This window comes from Salmo salar, chromosome ssa02 (genome assembly GCF_905237065.1).
Source record: "Salmo salar chromosome ssa02, Ssal_v3.1, whole genome shotgun sequence".
In the NCBI taxonomy this organism is placed as follows: domain Eukaryota; kingdom Metazoa; phylum Chordata; class Actinopteri; order Salmoniformes; family Salmonidae; genus Salmo; species Salmo salar.
The window spans coordinates 57,815,411-57,839,024 of record NC_059443.1 but is presented as its reverse complement, the minus strand read 5'-3'; the positions used below and the strand labels follow the sequence as shown (position 1 = coordinate 57,839,024).

Genomic DNA, 23,614 nt, shown 5'->3' with positions numbered 1-23,614 from the left:
CATACAAATATGTTGTCATTAAAAGAAGACAAGTTATTGACCAAAAATGATTGATATATATTTTGTGTGGACCTGAATATTGACTGATCATGTTCCCCTCTCTGTTTCTCTCAGAGGGCACCACCTGGAGCACAGACAGCTCCAACAGGACCAGTAGCTGGCTGGTACTGAGGAACCTCACCCCCCAGATAGACGGCTCCACCCTGCGGACGCTGTGCATGCAGCACGGCCCCCTCATCACATTCCACCTCTTCCTGACCCAGGGAAACGCTGTGGTGCGATATAGCTCCAAGGAGGAGGCTGCCAAGGCCCAGAAGTCCCTGCACATGTAAGACTCCCATACTTGAAGGGGAAAAAGCATGCGTCGCCATGATGTGGCCGGTGACTCATTTTCTTCTTGAAACTCCAATATCTTAAACTTCACTGCTGACATGAAAAAGCATTGTGGGACTGTATCAACAGTGGACTAATGGAAAAAAATACAAAGATTTGGAGTGGGTTTTCTTTCACCCATACTCTATGTTGTTTAGGCTAGTGATTATCTCCGTCTGACCTAAAACAAAAGACAAAATATCGTCTCAACTTCTAGGCTATATACATCTCACTGACAAATTGTCAAAGCCTATAAGGAAATACTTGTACTGTACTTCACTAGGTGTAAGAAAATGCTTGTTGATACTGTAACACTTGTAAGTATGTGATGTATAACTGACACCTGTCCTCTTAGGTGTGTGCTGGGGAACACCACCATCCTGGCGGAGTTTGCCGGGGAGGAGGAGGTGAACCGCTACTTTGCACAAGGCCAGCAGCAGCTCCCGCCCACCACCAGCTGGCAGCCCAACCCCGGCACCAATCAGACGCGCATGGGAGGAGGCGGAGGTTCGCAGCAGCACGCTATTGGCCATCACTGGAGCAGCGGTGGTGGGGGCCTGGGGGGAGGAGCCAAGACGGGCGGAGGCGGAGACCTCCTGTGGGGGGGCGTGCCCCAGTACTCCAGCCTGTGGGGGCCCCCTAGTGGCGATGACAGTCGTGGCGTCATCGGGAGCCCTAACCCCATCAACACGCTGTTGCCAGGCGACTTGCTGAGTGGAGAGTCCATGTAGGACAACACACTAACGAACCAACCATGAGGATGGATGTTTCAACGCTGGAACAGACAGTGGAAAAATATGAATAATAAATACAGAAATACACAAAAAAATGACAATGAACAGGAGCAAAACCAAGCAAATCATGTGGCGATAATCAGTATCAACGGAACTGTGAATCGTGTACCGGAAGGCTGGGGGCGACGACACAAGACTGCTGACCCCTACACCCTTCGGTTTTTACGTTTTCTTCTTTTTAGTTGTCTTTTTAAAAGGGGATTTTGTTTTTAGTATTTGTAAATGTTGGAAGCAAACAAAAATGTAATGTCAAAAAGACTCAATGAAGAGAGAACCATTAAGTGTTTTTAAGTTTCCATGAATATCGCACATTCTGTGTGAAGTGTTAAGGAGAAGCAATCGAAAAAGCTGCCATTTTGAATCTTTCCTTTGCCCACGAAGCTCCAAATTGATTTAAAAAAATACCATTCCCAGCATGCCCGTGGCCAATGATGTGGTTCAAAGACCTTTTAATTATGTTGTTTTGTTTCCAAGCACTAATATTAGCCTTAAGTGCTCTACTGCGGCCCAGGTCCTCCTTCAATCTCAAGCCTTTTTCATTGTTTTGAAACTGAAGAAAAATTGTATGAGTTTAAAAGCTTGCACAGTTCCCATCTCTGAGCCAGTGAATGGAACAGAACAAGTGTGATCAACCAAGGTCGTATTCACAAGGAACGAAATGGAAGCAAACGGACCGAAACTGAGGGACTACCTGAACTTTGTCCAATAAGAAAAGCTTGTTTTCGCATGCTGTTGCAAAACGTTTTGCCACGTGTGCACTAATGAATACGACCCCCCCCCCAAGTCACTCGGCAGTATGAGGCCTGTCAACACTGACCCAACCAATCATCAGTTAAAACCTTTTCTGTTTTTTGGGTCGTTCATTTGTTCTTAAAGGGATTTACACTGCTGTTTTTTGTTCTTTTTGTATATCCAGGCGCGTTTTTATATCTATCGCAACATAAACAGAGATTATTACACATTGACCGACCTAGCTGCGTCTGTTTTATGTGTGCTTGAGTATATGTCCGATGGAACCTAATCATTCACGTCTGGGAGTTCAGATTACCACTGCTCAGAAGAACTATGACTTCAGCTATACTCACCTAACGGGACTTACAGGTGCTTCTTGTCAATTAACATTATTAGTCGATTCCGTTGTTGACCCTCTCGTCCCCATTATGGTCCACCAATTTCTGGAAACGACGACAAAAAAACGCTTCAACTTGATGTGACAGTTACATTGTGCAATATATACGCCACAGACCCTTCTTCCGTCCACGCTCAAGTCAAAACAGGAGCTGGTTTCTTTACATTTTTTGTTCTTGATTTTTGTTGTCGTTGTTGATCTAAGCAAAGAACTTAAGAACTACAGAAACGTTACCTTTGCTCATTTTTGATTCCCACCAGGTCGCCCCCTTGACCCCACCCCCTAAGAAAAACTATTGCGGAGAGGAGCGAGGATGGTGTTACTATTATAACTGTGCATTCAGAAACGGTCCCTGCAGCCCTGAAACTCCTCATTGATCTGGGTTACATGAGAAAGCACCATCAGAAAGCCCTTCCTCTCCGCGTTGCCACAGCCACACCGAACAGACTGAGGGGAGTCACTGGAGGGGCACAATACCAAATAAGAGGGGTTTCTCCTAATGCAGTAGATCTACTACGAGTGTTCCTTGTAATTGGTACTGTACAAAAAATGTAAAAGAGAGACTAACCTTTTGTCCATTTGAAAGGGTTTTATCATAGCACTTATAAAGAGAGCTAAACGCTTCAACTTGCAAACCAGTAAATCAGAAAAATGGAGCAGCAACTTTGAAAACTGAAAAAAGACAAAAAAAAGAACTTGTTCTTTTTGTACTGTATCTATACTTGGAAATAACTTCTGACATTTGTTTGTTCCTCTTTGGTCCAAGGACTTGTATGAACTTTGAAATGGTAGCAGGATGAAGAGAGAGAAAAAAAATGGAAATCTACTTTTATCTGACAACAAAAAAAGTCTGCCGTGTATGATTTTTTTTCTAAAGACATTTCCTTTTAACTATATCAAAGTGAATATCACTGTTACTCCAAAATGTTTAGCCTTTTTCTTGTCTGGAGATGCTAGACATGCAATGTTACCTGTCTCCGGCCAACGGTCGGTCGGAGTGGGGAGGGGCAATGGTCACGGTCCACTGAGTGCCTCTCTGCTGTGGTGCCCATGGCGACGGTCGCTAGGCAAGGCTACCCCCACAGCAGCATTTCCTCCTGGGCTTGCACCAAGCTCTCTCATTGGACACCCTCAGCCCGGCAGGAAACCACGCTCCCTCCAAGACTGGCCAATCAGCACGGAGCTAGCTAGCTAACGACCGCGCCAGCAGCACTCGACCTTGTCTCAACCAACCCTCTCCATTTCCCCTAATCTTCTTTCACACAAAGATCACTTTAGCTGGAAGTCAAGAGACAGTCAAATTTCTGGAATTTTGCCAGTGTTTGATGAATTTTATTTAGTTTTCATTTGACGTTGTGTATTTTTTGGTTTATTTTTGTCTACATGCAGTGGTCTTTTCAAGGTGGCTGCTTGAAACTAGCCCTTTTCACTGTTCATATGCAGAAACACTTTGGTCAGAGGTGCCTCTGTATGTTCATCCTGTGTATTGGATGCAAACGAGGATCAATACTACAGCCCGTCATTGATTGTCTATTATTAGTTAGTATCTTAACTGATTGATTGATCATTGCTTTGTTTTGGACAGTATGCTGTAGTACTTCCAGGTAGTATCTCAAGATGTGTAAGTTAGACCAATAGGGTGTCTCAGATGGGTGAGTGTGTCCTGCCTATCTGCTCCACCTGGGTTCTGCCAGGGCTGTCCCCTTGCCCCCTCACACAGCTGCTACGCTACACCCTCCTCCAGTCCCCTCCAAAGCAACCAACCTAGACCACGGCCCTCTCCTTGACCAGACATAAAAAGCGACTCAGTTCTGTCTCTATGCAAAAGACTAGAGGCTGCGGGCCCTTTACAGCCAACGTGCCAATCCTGCCCTAAGGATTGAGCACCGACTCACAGCGCTAGACCCAACGACCTCCTGATGTATGTACCCTTCAGCACTTAGAACATGTCTGCTCCTGGTCCTTATAGCTGGGTTTAAACCACAACACTGTCGTATTCCAAACTTCCACCCTCCCTCTATGGGGAGTTAGTACCACTGGAGTGGAGGTATAGTAGGCCTCTCTTTACTGTGCTGAAGAAGACTGATCTCCTGTCAGCTTGATCTCAGGGTAGGAGACGACGTTAAAAGATGCAGCTCTCTCTGTATGTATGTCCTTTTGCTGTAGTGTAAGAGAGCCAAGTTCTACACTAACTAATGGCAAGCTGTGCCGTAGTACTTGTATTGGCTGGAGAATTGTTTTTTGGGAATGGAATAGTAATGAATTCCCTTCCCAACTATGTTACAATGTAGAGGCCCATTCTGCATGTAAGATGCCTATGTTATCCTATGTGCCAATACCAAAAAATATATAATCTATAAAACTAGCCCATGTTATACGATCTGGAGAAAGAGCTCTTCTCTCTGGATGGAGGATCTTTGATAACCTTTGTGATGGAGGCAGGGGGGCAGGAGGGATCAAACAGATGGGTGGAGGCAACACACCTCATCCTGGACTCCTGAGATAATATGGCTTGTGTCTCAAATGGCACCCTGTTCACTAGGTAGTGCATTATATAGGGACATAGGGTGCCATTTAGGCAGTCTTTGCTTTAGTGGGGAATGCCCCGTTGTTGAGGATAAAATCTTTACTGAGTTTGCGGGATCCAAGTATGCTACGGTGCACAGTCAGTTTGACGGGTAATCCCGGGTACATATTTTTTTAAACCAAAAATGAAATTCAATTTTAACGTCATTTTTAATATGAAGTTTGACACAAAATCTAAAAAATAAAAATAAAAAAGTACAAAAATCAATAACATCTATAATATGTTAGAACTAAAGCGCTGCACTTCTAGCTGAAATGTCTCCAGTCCTCTAACTTCCAGAATGCAGGCTGGGGAGCCTTTTTGTGGATGCTGTATTTATCCTATTTGTTAGTGTTTCCGCCCAAAGCAGGCCCACAACTGTATATTTCCACAGACCCAGATGGCTTCGGGCCCACTGTATCAGCCCAGGTCGCTCGCCTCACTGCGTCTGCGGTGGGCAACGAGAGGGGGCGCATTTCAAAAAGGTACAAAAATTCTTTACAAAAAAAAAAAAAAAAAAATGGGATAAGGCTACCTTTTGGGACTCTGTGAGGTGTCCAGCAGCACACTAGCAAAAATCACTATTGCCTGTTTCTGTAACTGCCTTGATCCAAGCTCAGAGAGACCAATTAGCTGGGTGGGGGCCTCCAAACGTCCGCTCGGTGTGGGGGGGAAAACCCCTGCTGCACCAGCACTGAGTGGCACGCCGTGCGCTCTCGCTACAGCTTAACTATAGATAGGTGTGTGTGTGTGTGTGTGTGTGTGTGTATATATATACACATGTACGTACGGTGTGTGGTAGGTAGCACATCAACAGACACCTTGGATCTCAACCTCCTGAAACCTTTTGTTCCTTTTAAAAGGTCTGGGTTCAATACAAACTGAAGATGAGCAATATTTATTCCCCTCCGCAAATAAGTGATACGAAGGAAATGGAATGGGGTTAGGGGTTAAACTGGTACTTGATGGATCATGAGTAATGTCTTTCCTACCTGGAGTTGGATATGCACGTTCTGGATTTATGAACATATTACAGTAAAGTACCTTGAAGTACTTGTATGTGAATTTGTCTAAACAACCCAACCTGAAATCTCCTGTTTTTTAAATGCATACTTTCCCAGTAGAGAAAAATATCATTAAACATATCAACACAAAAATACACAAATACTTGAATCAAGGAGCGCCAATAACGTAATGTGAAGTTTGTTTTTTTTTTGTAAAAAAAAAAAGAAAAGTCTGACTTGTACACTTCCAAGCTTTTTGAGGTCATCAGTTAAAAAAATATATATATATAAAAAATTATAAAAAAATGTGCAAAAATCATTTTGTGTGCTTGAAAGTCAAATGTATGTGTGCAAACGACTGTGTGCTTGGCAGGCTTAGGACTGCTGTCATGTTCCATTCAGTATGTTGTGTATTGACATTGTCTGTTCTTTTATTCAGTTTATTTTTTGCTTGTCAACTATATTTTGATAGACATTGTTATTATCTTCTAACATGGCACTGAGTGTCTTCTACCCCTCACTCAGCTAATCGTAGACAAACGAGACTAAGTACTGAGGGGAGAGGGTGATAATTCATGTGTAAATGTTTACTCAAGGACTTAATGGGGGGAAAAAAACGTGTTTTATCTGTAAAATGTTTATCTACCTTATAGTGGCTTTTATTGTGGAATAATCCAAAACAAGGATTATCATTGAGTATTGCACCATCTTGTTCTGATTACATATAAATGTAATGAAAAAAGACAAAAAATTTACAATCTAAGAATTGTGGCCATAGATAGTAGTAGGACTAGTAATCCCTATGTTAACTTCATGGAGAAATGGAAAGGGATAATGTGGGGATGTGAGTTTGTTACAGGACTCATTTCAGAGGTGCCTATCTTTTTCTTTTTTCTTTTTTTTTGCAAAGCCACCTGTCGTTTACAAACATTTCATTTGTCTGAAGTTGAGGAAAAAGGAATTTTATAATGAAAATGTTGAAAAAGACAAATTCCATCTTCCATCAAATGAATATGAACATAAAACCAACTTTGCAAAATTAAGATTTATGCTACTTTCAGAACTCTGGGATTGATCAGTGTTGTGTCGTATTTCAATTTTTAATTTCTCTTTTTTGATGTCGACAGACATATGTATTGATTTATTTGAATTTTGTCTTGTAAAAAGGCAACGCAATTTGCTTACTATCTTGCACACTCGTAAAGATGTGGCTCTTGTCTCGGGAAGGCCAGGATTTCCAGAGTTCGAACTCCACCATTTTTATTTAAATTTGAGTTTTAAATTAGAATAACTTTGAGAAATCTAACTCCAAGCACTGAAAGGTAGGGATTTAAATAGAATATGAAATACCATTGATTCTAAAAATCCGTAGCGGTTACATATTTACCAAATAAATGACTGAAAATGAACTTTTTGAGAGAGAATGTGGAGTGCTTTACATGAAAAATCGATGTAGAAATTGCTTTACATTGAAACAAAAATGATCAATGGTTTAAATTGTCAAAAGGCAGTGATTTAGTTTTACTTATGTATTTTCTTTGAGGTTCCATCCTGTAACATTCAGGAGCATTGTGCATTACTCTTATGTCTCTGTTCCTGTGGCAGGTATTCAATGTCTAATAGATGGTTTTCAGGAGACAGATTTGAAGTGGAGGGGGGAAGCTGGTTTTTAAAGGCTCATGATCTATGCACAAGTGGGAGGGAGAGTCCAGGCCTGCTTTTCTCTTGGGACTCGTACTCTGGGGTTCGATGTAGGGGTGTGTCTTTGTTGTGCTATGTTAGATTTTCTCCCCCCCCCCCCCCCATCAGATTTATGGCAAAACTTTGTATTGCTTCACCATGCTGTGTAATCCTTAACCAATGAGCGCTTATCCTTCTGCTAAAGCACTGTGGGTTATACTGAGAAAAAGCCCATGACTTAAGGCAGTCCGGTTTTTGTATGGGGGAGGAGGTGGTACTCTGCCTTCTGCCTTTTTTATTTAAGAAAAAAAAATTTAAGGAGAAATGTCTGTGCTGAGAAAGTTGTGGCTTTTATTTTTTCTCCTCATAGAATGTAATTGTTAATGACATGCACCGGAAAAAACATGTTTCCATAAGTTATGGCGCTTCTTTCGGACTATATTAATAAATTGACATTTTTCTTGGCTGTTAAAAAGCGTCTTGTTGATTTTCTTGTGTAGTCTTCACTGTGGGTTTGATTTTTCATGTGGACCTCTAGAGACAAAGAACCCCCAGAGAAAGCTAGTAACTAGATGCAGACGGATAAGGAAGCAACTTTTAGACAACTCGCCCACACAAAGCCACTAGACTATTGAGACGCACCACTGAGGAATCCACTTTACTTGACACTTGAGAAGCACCCCTTGTTATAAGTGAGGTTTATTTTTTACTTCTATTTTAGCCCATGGCAATGCAGATGCTCCTTGGTGCAATAATTGAATAACAGATTTCTACATTTATTTTGTAGCGCATGCAACGCAGTCGGACTAATACCATGACTACACCGCTCACGTCGCAAAATACATTTAGAAATCTGTTAATTACTATGCTCACGAGCGTCTGCGTTGCCAAGGGCTAAAATACAACTCCTTTCTAGATCATGCTGCAAGTCCTGTCTCCCATCTCCTCGATTGGCAATAATAACAGTTTCCTGTGGACTGGACAGTGGGCATGGATAAATGTACCATGTCAAAATACTAATCAAGACACGTATTACACTCTTGTTTATAAAAAAAAAAAATTGAATACCATTCCTATTATAAAAGCTAAGCTACAACATTCAGCTGCCAGCATTTACATCAAATACAAAACATCCTTGAAACTCCACAACAGCATTTACAGTACAACAAACTAAATTAGGTGGGCTAAGATGGATGTTGTAGTTCAGACTCCAGTTTATAAATGAGTAATCAAACAGTGTTGGTGAGATTGGGCGGACCTCGTTCCTCACATCTCCCCAACAGTTTCAGATACTAGTGGTACCCCTTCAGGCCTCTCATAGTGGTTTTCCTGTCGAGACCTCAGAGGGGGGGTGTCATAGGCGGAAGCATCCTTTTCCTCCAGATAAGAGGGGGACACTTTTCCATTCCGGTTGGGGGGCCGCACCCTGACCATCTCCTCGTAGATGGAGACCTGGTGGGGCTGCGGTTTGACACGGTCGCCTCGGGTCTTACCCTGACAGAGGACAGAAGCCAATCAGAGAAGGCAGCAGGTGAAAACAACTAGTGAAACTAGTATATTTCCTGTGTGAAATTCTGTGAATAGTAAGAGGATGGCTGCTTTGATTCAAAAGTGGCATCCTTCCTGAATTTGATAAATCACTGGTACCTAGTCTTACCGGTCAGAAATCAGTTATGGTACTGACAAATTTGTCACTAGAGGAGTACAGTAGCTACCAAATGAGTAAGTAACTAAAAACATTACAATATGTCTCCCCAGTCCTACAACCATAGAGGTTACAATGTGGCTTTATAAACTCAGAGCAAATAATGGTTTTGTGATTTCAAGAAAATGTATGAGAAATTTGCAGAATGTGAGGTTGTAATGCTTTTTAAATTATGACGTGATGAAAGCAGCAAAAAACTGGCTACCATAAGTAATATTCTGTGTCAATATTTTTGTCCATAGTAAGTAGGTTTCAGTCCTACTCACATAATAAGCCACTCCCAGGGCCATAAGGAAGATGAGTAGCAGCCCCACAGCAGCAGAAAGGACATAGATCAGTGGAGCATAACCCGTACAGCTACACCTAACATCTGCAAACAATAAAACCCAATATGTGGTGTCAGACTTTAAAGCCTTTCACAGAATGTCAACTCACTTCCTGAATTAAAAATACATTGACAACCCTTCATATACTGTGTATGATGAACATTAAATGAATTACTAACAGAACATTGTCGGTTTGATCATTGTTACCCGAGTTACTGAATTGGCTAGTAGAGTTAATAAACAATACAGCGTCATAGAAACAGCTTACACAGAAACTGTACATTTTCTGGCATGAATTTACAGTTTAAAAAAGGGATGATTTTGGCAGATGAACTTGTGGATACCATTTTATGTGTGCGGTTTGAATCATTGCGCTAACGCTAGCTAGTATTGTCTCGCGATACTACCTCCAAGTTCCCCTTCGTACTAGACGCAGACAAAAATATCCATGCGTTTATCTGACTCTGGGGACGTAGATAAAGACCCACCTTGCACAGACACAAAGTAGACGTGTCTCCCTAGCCTGGCACTGTTGTCGGGCCTGCCGGGGAGCAGCAGCTCACAGCTGTAAAAGGCGCTCTCTTCCGGCTGCATCTTTAGCAGGGTGAGGTTGTAGGTCAGGCCGCCCAGCCCCGTGCCCAGGTGAAGCCTCTCTTCTGGGGGGAACGAGGCGGAGGAAAAGAGGCGCTTGGAGTGGAACAGCACCTCCACTGGAGCCCGGCCCCACCGCCTCTTCAGGCATACCCCTTCCATGGCCGAGGGGGAACCGTAGGGGGCGAGGCAGGGGAGGACAGCTGACCCCCCGGCGCACGTCTCTATTAGGCCTACATCCATCTTGCTGTCTGGGGCATCTTCTCCACATGGGAAACAAACAGTAGTATGACTGGCTATGAGGGCGTGGGAGAGGAGAGTATATTGCTATAGCCGGGGCTATTCTAAGGAGGAAGCAGTGTCAGGATGCATAACATGAACAGTGTGGCTCAGCTATGGCATCTGGAGTCATTACCAAAAAAGGGGGAAACTGGCAGGCTGCTGTGACTATTTGACACATCATGATGTCAACAACTCCACACGCAGCAATGAAACAAATTTAATCTATGGAGGAATCCATAAATAATACTCACCAGCATCGGCGACGTACAGAAATAACTCCATCTTGCTTGGAATCTTTTGATCTATGCTGTAGGCATCGGGGAAGACAAACTCACAGTAGTAGATGTCTGTGTCTGTTCCCTTCAACTGGCTGAGGGTCACGTTGACCCGGTGAGTACTCGGGTCTCCAGTGACATGGATGCGCTCTTTGACGTCAAGGTGAAACACAGGCTTTTGGTAAGTAAACATGAACAGGACCTCTCTGTTGGGCTGCAGCCACTTGCGTTTCAGGTAGAACCCAATGGGCTTGGAGGCATTGAACTCAGAGATACAGTAGAACTCTATAGAGTCACCTTGCGTTCTCTCCAGGAATTCCATATCACAGAACACTAGGAGGCAACATATAGAGAAGGTAATACGTTAGCTCCCCGTTTTTTTTATTTAACTAGGCAAGTCCATTAAGAACAAATTCTTATTTACAATGATGGCCTATCCCAGCCAAACCCTAACCCGCACGACGCTGGATCAATTGTGCACCGCCTTATGGGACTCCCAATCACGGCGGATTGTGATACAGCCTGGAATGGAACCAGGCTGTCTGTAGTGACGCCTCTGCCACTGACCACTTAGAGTCATTGTTTTTTTAATTGGTGATCATATAATGTTAGCCCACTGTACCAACAGCATAGTTTGGATCTCCCTAACCTGGTCAAGAAAGCATCTGCATAATGATCAATGTAGTGATTCTGGAACAGTTACAGGGCTCTGGTTAGACTAAACCAAACAAGTGCTGTTTTGATAGGCATTAAACTACTACTCCCTAATAAAGTAATCTAAAACGTGCAATGGCAGAAGGAAAATTTCAACACCACAGGAGGTTGGCGGCACCTTAATTGGAGAGGACACGCTCGTGTTAATGGCTGGAGAGGAATGAGTGGAATGGTATCAAATAAATCAAACCCGTGGTTTCCATGCGTTTGATGCCATTCCATTCACGCCAGCCGTTATGAGCCGTCCTTTCCTCAGCAGCCTCCTGTGGCCAACAGTTCCCAATTAACTAAACCCACACCAAAAGTTACAAAAACACAACTTACCCAACACAGTATGTGTCATGAGCAGCAGCCAAACACCTGTCAGATGAAGAGTCATAATGACTTCCCTTGTTCTTATGAAGCTATCACAAACACTGAGCAGCATGCAGTGAACCTCAGACATAAGTGGAGTAGTAAACTAGAATTGAGTGTGGTTCACTGACTGTGTGTGGGGGGGGGGTCTCAGCCAGATGAGGGGGAATTGGTGACTAGTTACAGGAACTTCTAATATGCGCCGCCCCAAACCTTAACTCTAAAGAGGAAGAGCGGTTTCTAAATTACTCCCTCACTAGTGTCAAAGCAAATAGCCACGCCCACCATTGCTACAAAATATTTATCTGCGAAGATGAGATGGTTCTGCAAATGCAAAATACTGAAGCCAGACAAAGTGTGTTGACCTTATACTAAGAGTATAAAACTGAGTTCTTAGCCATTTGTAAAGGTGCAAAAATCTGTCAATTTCAGCCAAATACTGCTACTAAGAAAATATATTTAGGTATCAACCAAACAATTTCAAAGTAACTAATGTGGTGAAGGTTTATAAAATGTTATAAAAGTTACAACATACCACAAGACTAACTATTCACTGTAATGTCATGGGAGATATTGGAAACGGTTATTTGAGAAAGTCAAGTTCACGACCCAACAAGAACATCTAGTGGTCCTCTTACAAAGATGGTTCAGATCTGTCCTGTTCCTGGTATAAAATGGGTTTAACGAGATAGGCTTGAAAAAAAAAACACTGAAAATTGTACAGTATACACATGATTTATTATTATAATACAGTGAGTGTTTTGATACAAAGCATTTGGATTCTTACATTAGGATACATGTATGCACATCAGCAAGGGGAGAGCAACTGTGACACTGCCTACATTGTCTTGTGAAATAACATGTCCATTTGCTTTATGTGAAATGTATAGTTAATGAACAAACAGGCCAATATTCCCTTTAAAAGGATGTTATAGGATGCATGTTGACAATTATTTATAACTGGGGAGAATTCAATTATAATGGTGAAGCTAATCCTAGTAACAGCTTTATGGAGCATTGTGGAGTATTAATGACAGCAGCATATCCAAGACAGTTTTGAGCATTGTTGCGAAAGTTGGAAGACAAGTTTGGACGCGTGTTGAGGACGACATCTAACAGGCCCGATACTATAATCCATAATTATTAATAATCTATTCATCTGTAAACATAATGATCATAACTTTATTATTTTTTTTTTACGTAATATTGTTTGGGAGTGTTTTCAAATGAACTTGTCAATCATTACTTTACAACTGCCATCGTCGGCAAGTGCCTTCCAAAAGTATTCACCCCCTTGACTTTTTCTACTTTGTGTTACAGCCCGAATTTAAAAATGGATTCAATTGAGATTGTCACTGGTTTGCACAATGCCGCACACAATGTCAAAGTGGAATTGTTTTTGTTTTTTTAAACTTTATACAAATTAATTAGATGGAAAGCTGAAACATCTTGAATCAAAAAGTATTCAACCCCTTTGTTAGGGCAAGCCTAAATAAATTCAGGAGTAAAAATTTGCTTAAGTCACAATATAAATAGTATGGACTCACTGTGTGCAATAATAGTGCTTAACATGATTTGAACAACTACCTCATTCATGTACCCCACACATACAGATAAAGGTTCCCGAGCCGAGCAGTGAATTTCAAAAACATTCACCACAAAGACCAGGGAGGTTTTCAAATGCCTCGCAAAGGGTATCTATTGGTAGGTGGGTAAAATTAAAATCAAAAGCAGACATGGGATATGCCTTTGAGCATGGAGAAGTTGTAATACTTTGGATGGTGTATCAATACAGCCAGTCACTACAAACATACAGGCATCCTTCCTTACTCAGTTGCCGGAGAGGAGGAAACCGCTCAGGGATTTCACCACGAGGCCAATAAAACACTTGAGTTTAATGGTTGTGACAGAAAACTGATGATTGATCAACATTGTTACTCCATAATACTAACTTAAATGACCGAGTGAAAAGGAAGCCTGTACAGCATAAAAAAAAATGTGGCAAAGAAATCAACTTTATGTCCCAAATACAAAGTGTTGTGTTTGTACCAAATCCAACACAACACGTCAATGACTACCCCTCTTCTTATTTTCAAGTATGGTGGTGGCTGCATCGTCAGCAAGGACTAGCAAGTTTAGGATAAAAAGAAACAGAATAGAGCTAAGCACATGAACACCTAAAGGAAAACCTGGTTCAGTCTGCTTTCCAAGAAACTGGGAGATAAATGTACCTTTCAGCAGGACAATAACCTAAAACACAGGTGAAATATACCCAGGGGTTGCTTACCAAGAATATATTGAATGTTCCTGAATGGCCTAGTTAAGATTACTAAAAAAATATCTTATAATTATTTTTTTAATAAATCGGTTTGAAAATCTAATGGCAAGACTTAAATGGCTGTCTAGCAATGATCAACAACCAAATTGACAGAGCTTGAAGAATTAAGATTGCATTATATTTGCACAAAGCTCAGACTTACCCAGAAAGACTCAGCTATAATGGCTTCCAAAGGTGATTCTAACATATTGACTCAAGGGGTTGAATACTTACGTATGAGATATGCATTTCATTTTCAAACGTGATTTCACTTTGTCATTATGGGGTATTGTGGGTAGATGGGTGGGAATCTATTTAATCCATTTTGAATTCAGGCTGTAACAAGGGGTATAAATACTTTCAATGCCGATGTGAAATCCTACTTACCAAAGGAGTGGGATAAAAATGTGTCCAGTTTCCACCGAACAGCCCCCTTCACCACCAGACAGAAAGAGGCAACAATGGCACACCACAGCATTCATTACATGTGTATGCAACCAAATGGTGTAGCAAATCTTGAGCAAGTACTTTAGAATAACTATAATACATACAAATCTTGGAAAAACTCCCAAAATGCATTATTTCAGATTCAATAACTAGTTACTACTAAAACGGTACATCCGTTGCAAGATACAGCCACACTATGGTAAGGGAATGGGTACTTACAGATATAACTGACCTGTTTCGCAAGAAATCTGTGTTTTAGGCTGAAAAGCAGATAAGGACATTACCATCAAAATAGACATGGCTTAAAAAAAAGTTTCAAAGTAATGGTTTTTCGATTTTAAATATGCTATGCAGTGTTTCCCCTAGTATTTTTTTCCAACAGCGGTGGCAAAGTTAGCAGGGTAGTGGGCATGGCAAATTTTAGAGGCCCTCCTCTCAGCCACAGAGAAACTGTAGCTGTTCTAAAGCAAGTTTACTGCAATTCTACACATTTTGCCATGGCTTATGCATTGTTCTTAATTAAACGACTCAAACACAAAATCAAAGGGGACCCATGTCATGACATTTTGGAATTTTAGATTCTCCCCGACTGTCTAGTTTTTATATGGCGATTTTTAGTTCAAAAATATATTGCTCCATTATCGTTTCTATATTCCTGGTTTTAGTCATTTATTTATTTATTTTTGCAGTGGTGGCCACTGTTTAGCAGCGGCGTTGTGCTGCTGCTAAATGCATATAGGGGAAACACTGATGCACCATAGTGAACTAACACCAAATAAGGCCCTCTGACTTGAAAAGCTAGACAACCGGAGGACATGAGTAGGTGGTTTAGGAAAAAAATACACCTGACATCAAGTAAAATATATATTTATCATCAACTACTCACACAAACACACACACAGTATAGAGCACTTGCATGCAAATGTTAGTGAACCTAAGGTGAGGAAGAAACTAATTCAGGGTGCAGGTATTAAATGACTGGATTACTATTAAAAGGTCTAGGCTATAAACTTATCTGCATCAAGACAATGAATATTAAAACATGTTTAAAAATACCAGAGCCCTAGAAAGTTGACATCCTATTATTTGAGCAATATTTCATAAATACAACATTTATGTACAAACCTTCATGATGAAGGTACTAACCTTCATGGTACAAACCTTCATGAAGCCTCATCCCCATCCACGGGTCAGGAAGAAAACAGTGTTGGATTTTAAGTGAGTTTTATTACAACATAGATTGTTTAAAACAGTACAGAGAATAAATTCACACAAGTTACCCTTTTGATCATGGAATAAACCTGAAATAAGAATGAAGCTAGAGACTGATAGATAATAATAATCCATAGATCTGGTGGTAAACTACTAAACAGTTGGAATCGTCATCATAAAGGAGGACCCTCACCAACCATACGGTTGGGGACAGGGCGTCCAACAACACACAAAGTGTGCTGTGAGGGCCTCGTCACCGACTTACTCTACACAACAGAAAATCATATATTTACAGGAAACTTGCCTTTTTGTAAGGGGGGGGTACGATCATGTTACTCCAGCAGCGAGCAGTCAAAACAATATGAACCATATTTAACACACTTCACTTCTACAAACCTGAGTGAAACATGAGAAGAAAAACACCATACATGTATCAAATCTGCACAACGACAAAGTTGTCATTATCATCAAGTTGGTGTGTTTTGTTTTTTCTATGTTTTTTCCCCATTAAAGATGTCATGTTAAATGTCCGTGTGCTGCGTATATATATTTTTTCTCATCAATACTTTTCTTCACCATCACTGGTTGGTCTTACTGCTCATTGGCTTGGGCTAGTTTTAAAAAGCACAAGGTGAGAAAAGGTTTAACCGCCAAACCTAGTGAGGGGCCAGGTCGTTGCGACTTCTTCAGTATCGTCCTGCAGGAGACATGACGGGGGGCCTCATGCCCATGGGAGGCCCTCCTTGGTATCCCATCGGAGGGCCCTGCCCATACGGAGGCATCCCGCCCTGCATGTAGCCAGGCATGCCCTGGGGGGGACCACCATACTGACCTGGAGGGAGGAGGAAGTATATTGAAACATCACACTCACAATGCAAAAATAAACATGTTTTGACTGGTATGATACTTGGGTCTTTCGTGCCATCCAAGGCTACAAGTTTGTGGTCTAGTGATGCCATAACATCTCTTACCATGCATAGGGTGCCTCATGCCAGGCTGCTGGGGGGGCATGCCCTGCTGTGGGGGCATCATGCTGCCCACAGCCGCCACAGGAGGGGCAGACATGTGGACCTGCCCCTGCCTGGGCACGTTACGCTGGTACCGGGGCAACTGAGCCCGTCGCTCCTCCTGTTACCGGGAAGACAAACACAGAGAGGATTCTTAGACAGGACGCAACACTAGACTATCCCTTTCAGTGCAACGGCAAGGACAAATCACAATAGATTTAACTAATTTGTTTTAAATAAATATTACAAGTATCAAAAAAAGTAACACGACACAGATAAACGTAATTTCTCATTCATTACTTACTGTGAAAGGGCAAAACGCAAAGCAGGAGCAACTTACCAGTGAGATATCCTCATCAGGGTGGATCAACTTACTGGTTGCACTCATGGTGGTGAGGGTGGCTGGCTTACTGGTCACTGTGGCAGGGGGCTTGGCTACGGTGTTACTAGGGGGGTTAGAGGAGGAGGCAGAGGACTGGGTGTAGGCGGGGAATGTTGCTTTGGGAGGGTCAGATGAGGTGGAGGGCGCGCTGTGGGGCACAGCTCCAGAGGCACTCTGCTGGGCCTGGGAGACAGGAAGGAAGAGGCACCGTCAGATGGGTGAGCGACTCATAATCACACACAGAGATTACAATGCTCTCCTCGCATAGGAATCAGTTACTTAGACATTTGACCTGTTGATTCCTTAGAAGTGCGTTCTAAACAGAATTTGTCCCATGATTTGGTTGATTCCTCAGATTTTTTTAAGCAGAGTGCACTGCACATCCAACTAACTCAACCGATTAGCACTTTAAATGACTGGAAAAGAATCAGGATTCCACAGGTGATTATATTCATATAAAATTGTAGTTTGAAAAAGTGATTGAAATGTCAGTTCAGCTGAAACACTCAAGAAAAACTTGTCATATCACACATTGCTGATGAGCATTGCATTGTGCGAAATACCATCTGAGGAAATCATGCTAACAAGTCAGGGGAAGGGAAAAATTACTAAAAGGCAAGCTGTGCCTAAACAAAATACATATTTAAATCACCAATCCAGTGCTAAGAAAACTAAGGCAGGCCACACACAGGCATGCAGCAAGTCCTAAGGGAAAGCTGACCGGCAGCTCATCCTTTTGGTGGAGCGATTCATAAAAATGCATAAGGAATGACAAAAAGCCTGCTGAATATGTTAACTTATATGTTGTCAGACCAGACATTTTGTAGCATTCCCAACCAAATCAAGCGGATATGCTGCATGCCACAAGCGTCTATGGGACATGGAAGTGAGAGTCCTGCCTACTTGTGGAGTGTTAGACAACAGAGGCTTAGAGGCAGCAGACTGAGAGTCTGCAGTGCTACTGGGAGAGGCTGTGATGGTGTTTGGAACATGAGAGCCCATCTGCAGCATAAAGAAGAGAGGCAGAGTGTGAACAACACTAGCAGAACCTAGAGTGAATACCAGCAGCTCTAGAGAGGAAATCGAGGAGAGGGCAGTTTGACAATGAGCTATAGTTGACTATTGTTCCTTACTGTGGATGCATTTCCGATACAACTTTGCTATTGCTGCGCCCTATTAGGCTTGGACGGTATAGCATATACCGTGGTATTTGGAAATAGCCACAGGATGGTTTTTCAAGTGTTGAAACTATTTCTTTGGAGATTGCATAAATGTGAATATTTGTTGCTACATTTCAAGTAAATACCTGCAGTCAACTTGTGCAATATGTTAATAGACAATGATTGCGTATTTCATTTCACCTGTCAGATAATTTTTCATTATGAAGCTTACCACTAGTACCCAGTCACATGGTGTTTGTTTGCAAGCACACAATGACAGACCGGAGCCCTGTGAGTCACTCATTGTTGTGCAGCACACGCCAGGTGATCAGGTTACAGTATGGAATTCACAACTAAATGTTCACCAGCTAGATGTTTTATAACTTTTAAGTAAACAGTCTATAAAATGTGCTAAATGCTCTGCAGCTGTACATTTGTTTTGCTAATTTAGTAGCTAGTTAGCTATCTAGCTAAGTGGTTAGCTTCTTACAAAATTAATTATAGTGCCTGTAACAGCAGAAACCCCTCCTGGATCAAGAGCCTTGCTGTCTAATAATTGTGTTGTGCGTGCAGCAAACTGTAACATTTCGAAGTTACTTTTATAATTTTGAGCTGGGATGTCTGTCCTAAAAATAGTTTAGGTCAGAGGCTGTCTAAATGTTTGCGATGTGCTCTTTAGCATTTAGTTACCATTCTATGCGATTTTACATGTACTTGTTAGCATTGCTAACCTTTGGATTACAAAAGCTCAGCGGGGGTTTGAAAATAGTGTGTTCAGTGCCGGTATTACCGAATATATCGATATGGCACAAGGTCGGTATGACAATCTGGATACCGCCCAAGCCTACTCCCCATCATTAACCTCTCTGGGCTGGGGGGCAGTATTTTCACATTTGGATGAAAAGCGTGTCCAGAGTAAACTGCCTGCTACTCAGGCCCAGAAGCTAAGACATGCATATTATTAGTAGATTTGGATAGAAAACACTGAAGTTTCTAAAACTGTTTGAATGATGTCTGAGTATAACAGAACTCATATGGCAGGCAAAAACCTGAGCAAAATCCAACCAGGAAGTGGGAAATCTGAGGTTTGTAGTTTAAGTGATTGCCTATCCAATACCCAGTGTCTGTGGGGTCAGATTGCACTTCCTAAGGCTTCCACTAGATGTCAAGTCTTTAGAATGTTGTTTCAGGCTTCTATTGTGAAAGGAGAGCGAATAAGAGCTGTTTGAACCATTGGTCAGGCTGAAAGCCTTTAGTTTAGTTACGCGCGCAGCCGTGAGCATGAGCTCCGTTCCCTTTCATTTCTAAAGACAAAGGAATTGTCCGGTTGGAATATTATTGAAGATTTATGATAAAAACATCCTAAAGATTGATTCTATACATCGTTTGACATGTTTTTACAAACTGTAATGGAACTTTTGACTGTGTCTGGACTTAGTGCCCACGCTTTGTGCATTTGGAATAGTTTACTAAACGCACAAACAAAAAGGAGGTATTTGGACATAAAGATTAACTTTATCGAACAAAACAAACATTTGTGGAACTGGGATTCCTGGAGTGCATTCCGATGAAGATCAAAAGGTAAGTGAATATTTATAACGCTATTTCTGACTTTTACTGACTCCGCAACATGGTGGGTATCTCTATGGCTTGTTTTGGTGGCTGAGCGCTGTACTCAGATTATTGCATGGTGTGCTTTCACCGTAAAGCTTTTTTGAAATCTGACACAGCGGTTGCATTAAGGAGAAGTTTATCTTTACTGATGATACTGATAGTATGCATGTGCCTGAGATCAGCGCACCAGTACAACCATCTTACTACAGAGGAAATCCTCTTGGTGAATTATTCAATGGACACCACTTAAAATGAACAGGGTAAACCAATGAGACAGATATGACAAGCTACAGCTCCATCCCACCTCGCCTCTAGGCAAGGTGACCCACCTGTACTGCGCTGGGGAACAGGGGCTTGCTGACGGCAGCAGGGGCAGCTGCTGCGGGTCGGGGCATCCCTGCCGGGGTGGGGGCCTGGGCCATGTGGGGAATACCAGGACGGTGACCCATGTGAGGTGGCATTCCTATAGACAAGACATCAGGTCTCAATATCAAATCACAGTTCTTTCTCAAGAATTTAGGGAAGCAGATGGTTTCTAGGTCATGATAGAATGGAGAGTGAACATGATTTAGCGCTACTAGAGCTAGGACGATAAACCAAAAATGATCGACATCGACCACTTATCGTGGGCATTTTGCTGATATCGTTCATTACAATAAATAACCTATAGGGCCCTACTAGAGAAATGTGACGTTTCAGCAAACTTATTTTAATTTCATATAGGTGATTGATAACCGAACAATCGATAGCTACAACATTCAAAGTAGTAGTATTTTTTAAGGGTAATATTAAAACAACTGTGGTGCACATTCATGTTTCAAGCTTATCGTTAAATAGAGTTTTGTCGATGTCGCCCAGCTCAATGCACTATTCTAGTCTTGTGAAATTGTCAGCTCTCTCACAAGCCTATAAAAGGAGAATAGTCCTAGATGAGAGGGCCACAGTGCTGTATCCCCTGTCAATGCCAGACCACCCCACTGAGTACAGAGTGACTGGAGTAAGGGAGGGGAAGTACCTCCTAGGACAGTGCTTACCTGGCGGCATACCGGGCATCCCTTGCATCATTGGAGGCATCATCCCTCCCATCCCGTGCATCATGCTGTATGGAGATCAAACCAACAGGTGAGTTACAATCTGAATGATCAAATCTAACTGTGAAGCTTTAATAATAAGGCAGATTCTGCAGCGACGGACCAGTTCAGGGCGATATTTAACTCCTGCAAAGAGTGAGCAAACGCACCATGGCTTTGTGTGTCATTGAGAGAGGAAAATGTCGCCCACTGAGTAGTATGAGTTAGTACTCACCCTGGTGGCATTCCGTGCATACCAGGGGGCATCCCATGCATCATGGGCGGGACACCGTGACCTGGCATCATAGGGGGCATTCCTGCATTGGGAAGAAAAGGGAAAGAAACTAGATTTTAAACACCAGGTATAGTTTATAAGACATATGGTGAAGGGAATGTATTTTTTCCAGTTTGTGGTTTGTTCAGAATGGGCATGGTTCATTCACAATTCAGAGCAGTTGAACATTTTTGCCAATCATCATTACTTGATGCAAATATCTTACTGGCAAAACAGAGCAATCGTATGGCCATTCAGCCCATGTTCTACCTGAGTAAGCTCCTGGTGGTATGCCTGGAGCCCTGGCCCCGGGGGGGATGCTGGGCTGGGCCATGGGAGGGACGTAGCTAGCCTGGGGCTGGGCAGCAGGCATCTGTTGCTGAATGAACGAAGGGCCTGGAGCATCATCATCGTCGTCATCCTCGTCAGAGTCATCCTGATTCTGCTTCTTCTTCTGGCTCTCTGAACACAGGTGGGTATTTTAGCCACACAATATTTCTTTAAGATGATTTGTTCTGGCTGTAGACTTCTATGGTCTAACCCCCCTCCCCATTTCTCAGTACAAATGCAGGAAATGTTAACAATAACTAACCCTGCTTTTGTTCCAATGTCCGTCTCCTCTCCTGCATATCCTTCTCTGGAATTCCTTCCATGCCATAGATTTCCAATTCTATGTCTACCCTTCCTGGTATAGCGTTGGGGACCCCGTCGATGGTCTCTTTGTGAACCTGAAACACACACAACCCACGCCATCAATGATTCATCTCACAAATAAAAGGTATGACAACAGAGATGAATAACCAACATGTTGTTAATGTGAATACGAACCTGCATACAGTGGATTGCCAGCCCTGGACCAGTGTACAACTTCTTGTGACATATATGGCACTTAAAATGTTTGGCCTTTTGATGTTGGATGAGGATCTTTTCATCATCGAAATCTCGATTACAATACCTTCAAGTTGTGAATTAAGGAAATGTCATAGAGTATAAACTAACGTCAGCAAGGTAGCTAGTTGGTTTCAGTTAATTCAATCGATGGTGCCTGCTCCCTGCTAATAACGTTACTCCTTTACTTGAACGTAAGGTATAGTTACTCTTTGAGCACAACCTCTGACCACCATCTGACAGACAAAGTATGCCGAGTAAGCGTCAAACTGGGTAGTTGTAGATAGCAAAGTAACTTATTGTATTCATTATGTAGCTAACTAATAATGCCGCTAGCTAGTTAGCTAACAGAGCTAGATTTCCGGCAAAAATGTTCGTCAATATACACCATTTAGGTTAACTTTGTTGAGATAAAACTAAAAGAGAATGTTGTAAAATTAAATTGCCACAACATTATTACAAACATACGACAAAGTATCAAAAGTGCGAACAGGTCTTGTGAGGCCTACAGTATCTTAGTAGCTACCTTGCTAAGCACTCGAGCCCTCACTTTCCTTTCATGATTTGCGTTTGGTCTATTCCCCAAACCAAAGGATACCAGCACCATGGCTTCATCTGCTTCTTCTTCTTTCGCCCCATCTTTCAGATAGTACTTGGAAAGCTAACGTATAATAACACACAGTGAAATTCGTTCTTATTATGCCATAAACATTAGCGACATGCTGTAATGACAACGCCGAAAATGGCGCTTCTTGAAGTGGAGGAAGTGGATTATGATAGCACCCACAATGCTGTGCTGATGGAACACGTGCACAATTCCCTAAACAAAAGTAATTGAAATACGTCTTTCCAGGATTTTGACGAAGTTGTACATTTTGGGGATTTGATCCGATATAATCGGAATTTAATAATCATACCAAATTATTATATTATTTGATGTTTTTCTGCTCGCGTCATTTCAATGTATTCTGTGCTGGTGTAATAACTGTAATGTCCACATGGGTGCGACATTGCACCATACTATTGTGTGGTGATGAAGGCGTCAATGCTGTTATCAATTCAAATGTAGATCTATATAGTCATTGACTGAGACCAGCTGACTGATGTCGTGACTTGAATAAATACGAATATATTGAGTTGCGGGCCTATCCCTCCTTATAATAGAACAACAACAACAACATATTAAGCAATAAGCCACGGGGTGTGGTATATGGCCAATATACCACCGCTAAGGACTTTTCTTACGCGGAGTGCCTGGATACAGCCGATTAGGCGTGGTATGTTGGCCATATAACACAACCCCCGATGTGCTTTATTGCTATTATAAACTGGTTACTAACGTAATTAGATCAGTAAAAATACATGTTTTGTCATACCGGTGGTATACGGTCTGATATACCACGGCTAATCAGCATTCAGGGCTCGAATCACCCAGTTTATAATACTGAACA

At 42.1% G+C, this 23,614-nt stretch overlaps 3 protein-coding genes and 1 pseudogene across 12 annotated transcripts in view; 1 reads left to right on the top strand and 3 right to left on the bottom strand.

The window, feature by feature from the left end:
- Window positions 1-8,020, top strand: part of LOC106587198 (trinucleotide repeat-containing gene 6C protein) — a 60,846-nt gene extending 52,826 nt beyond the window's left edge. For all 7 annotated transcript variants that reach the window (XM_014175377.2, XM_014175347.2, XM_014175366.2 and 4 more), the window contains 2 exons: window positions 115-328; window positions 728-8,020. In XM_014175377.2, the coding sequence (XP_014030852.2) occupies window positions 115-328; window positions 728-1,103 (590 nt within the window). In that variant the 3' untranslated portion in view covers window positions 1,104-8,020. The remainder of the gene's footprint in view (window positions 1-114; window positions 329-727) is intronic.
- Window positions 7,644-11,948, bottom strand: LOC106587218 (uncharacterized). 3 transcript variants are annotated; one of them, XM_045706747.1, is made up of 5 exons: window positions 11,763-11,948; window positions 10,701-11,057; window positions 10,065-10,463; window positions 9,517-9,620; window positions 7,644-9,039 (listed from the first exon to the last, which is right to left on the bottom strand). In XM_045706747.1, the coding sequence occupies exons 1-5, from the start codon at window positions 11,881-11,883 to the stop codon at window positions 8,812-8,814; spliced, it is 1,209 nt and encodes a 402-aa protein (XP_045562703.1). In that variant the 5' UTR covers window positions 11,884-11,948; the 3' UTR covers window positions 7,644-8,811. The 3 variants fall into 3 exon arrangements, with proteins under 3 accessions (XP_045562703.1, XP_014030869.1, XP_014030876.1); XM_014175394.2 differs by having other exon boundaries at window positions 10,065-10,430; XM_014175401.2 differs by having other exon boundaries at window positions 10,065-10,427.
- A 3,815-nt stretch (window positions 11,949-15,763) lies between these two features.
- On the bottom strand, window positions 15,764-22,981 carry LOC106587227 (BUB3-interacting and GLEBS motif-containing protein ZNF207). Of its 2 annotated transcripts, XM_014175414.2 has the most exons (11): window positions 22,762-22,981; window positions 22,104-22,230; window positions 21,868-22,003; window positions 21,546-21,737; window positions 21,237-21,318; window positions 20,966-21,030; window positions 20,261-20,394; window positions 18,061-18,159; window positions 17,116-17,340; window positions 16,740-16,896; window positions 15,764-16,600 (listed from the first exon to the last, which is right to left on the bottom strand). In XM_014175414.2, exons 1-11 carry the CDS (start codon window positions 22,800-22,802, stop codon window positions 16,455-16,457), a joined length of 1,404 nt encoding a protein of 467 aa, XP_014030889.1. In that variant the 5' UTR covers window positions 22,803-22,981; the 3' UTR covers window positions 15,764-16,454. The 2 variants fall into 2 exon arrangements, with proteins under 2 accessions (XP_014030889.1, XP_014030900.1); XM_014175425.2 differs by lacking the exon at window positions 18,061-18,159.
- On the bottom strand, window positions 20,817-20,943 carry LOC123739860 (uncharacterized; annotated as a pseudogene).
- Window positions 22,982-23,614: the final 633 nt, after the last annotated feature.

Coding starts and splice junctions, on each gene's coding strand:
- LOC106587218 (XM_045706747.1), bottom strand. CDS start 11,883: ATGTCTGAGGTTCACTGCATGCTGCTCAGTGTTTGTGATAGCTTCATA. Junction 11,058..11,762: donor CATGACACATACTGTGTTGG/GTAAGTTGTGTT, acceptor GTTGCCTCCTAG/TGTTCTGTGATATGGAATTC. Junction 9,621..10,064: donor CTACTTTGTGTCTGTGCAAG/GTGGGTCTTTAT, acceptor TATTGTTTGCAG/ATGTTAGGTGTAGCTGTACG.
- LOC106587227 (XM_014175414.2), bottom strand. CDS start 22,802: ATGGGGCGAAAGAAGAAGAAGCAGATGAAGCCATGGTGCTG. Junction 21,738..21,867: donor GACATTGGAACAAAAGCAGG/GTTAGTTATTGT, acceptor ACCTGTGTTCAG/AGAGCCAGAAGAAGAAGCAG. Junction 16,897..17,115: donor CTGATGAGGATATCTCACTG/GTAAGTTGCTCC, acceptor TCCCGGTAACAG/GAGGAGCGACGGGCTCAGTT.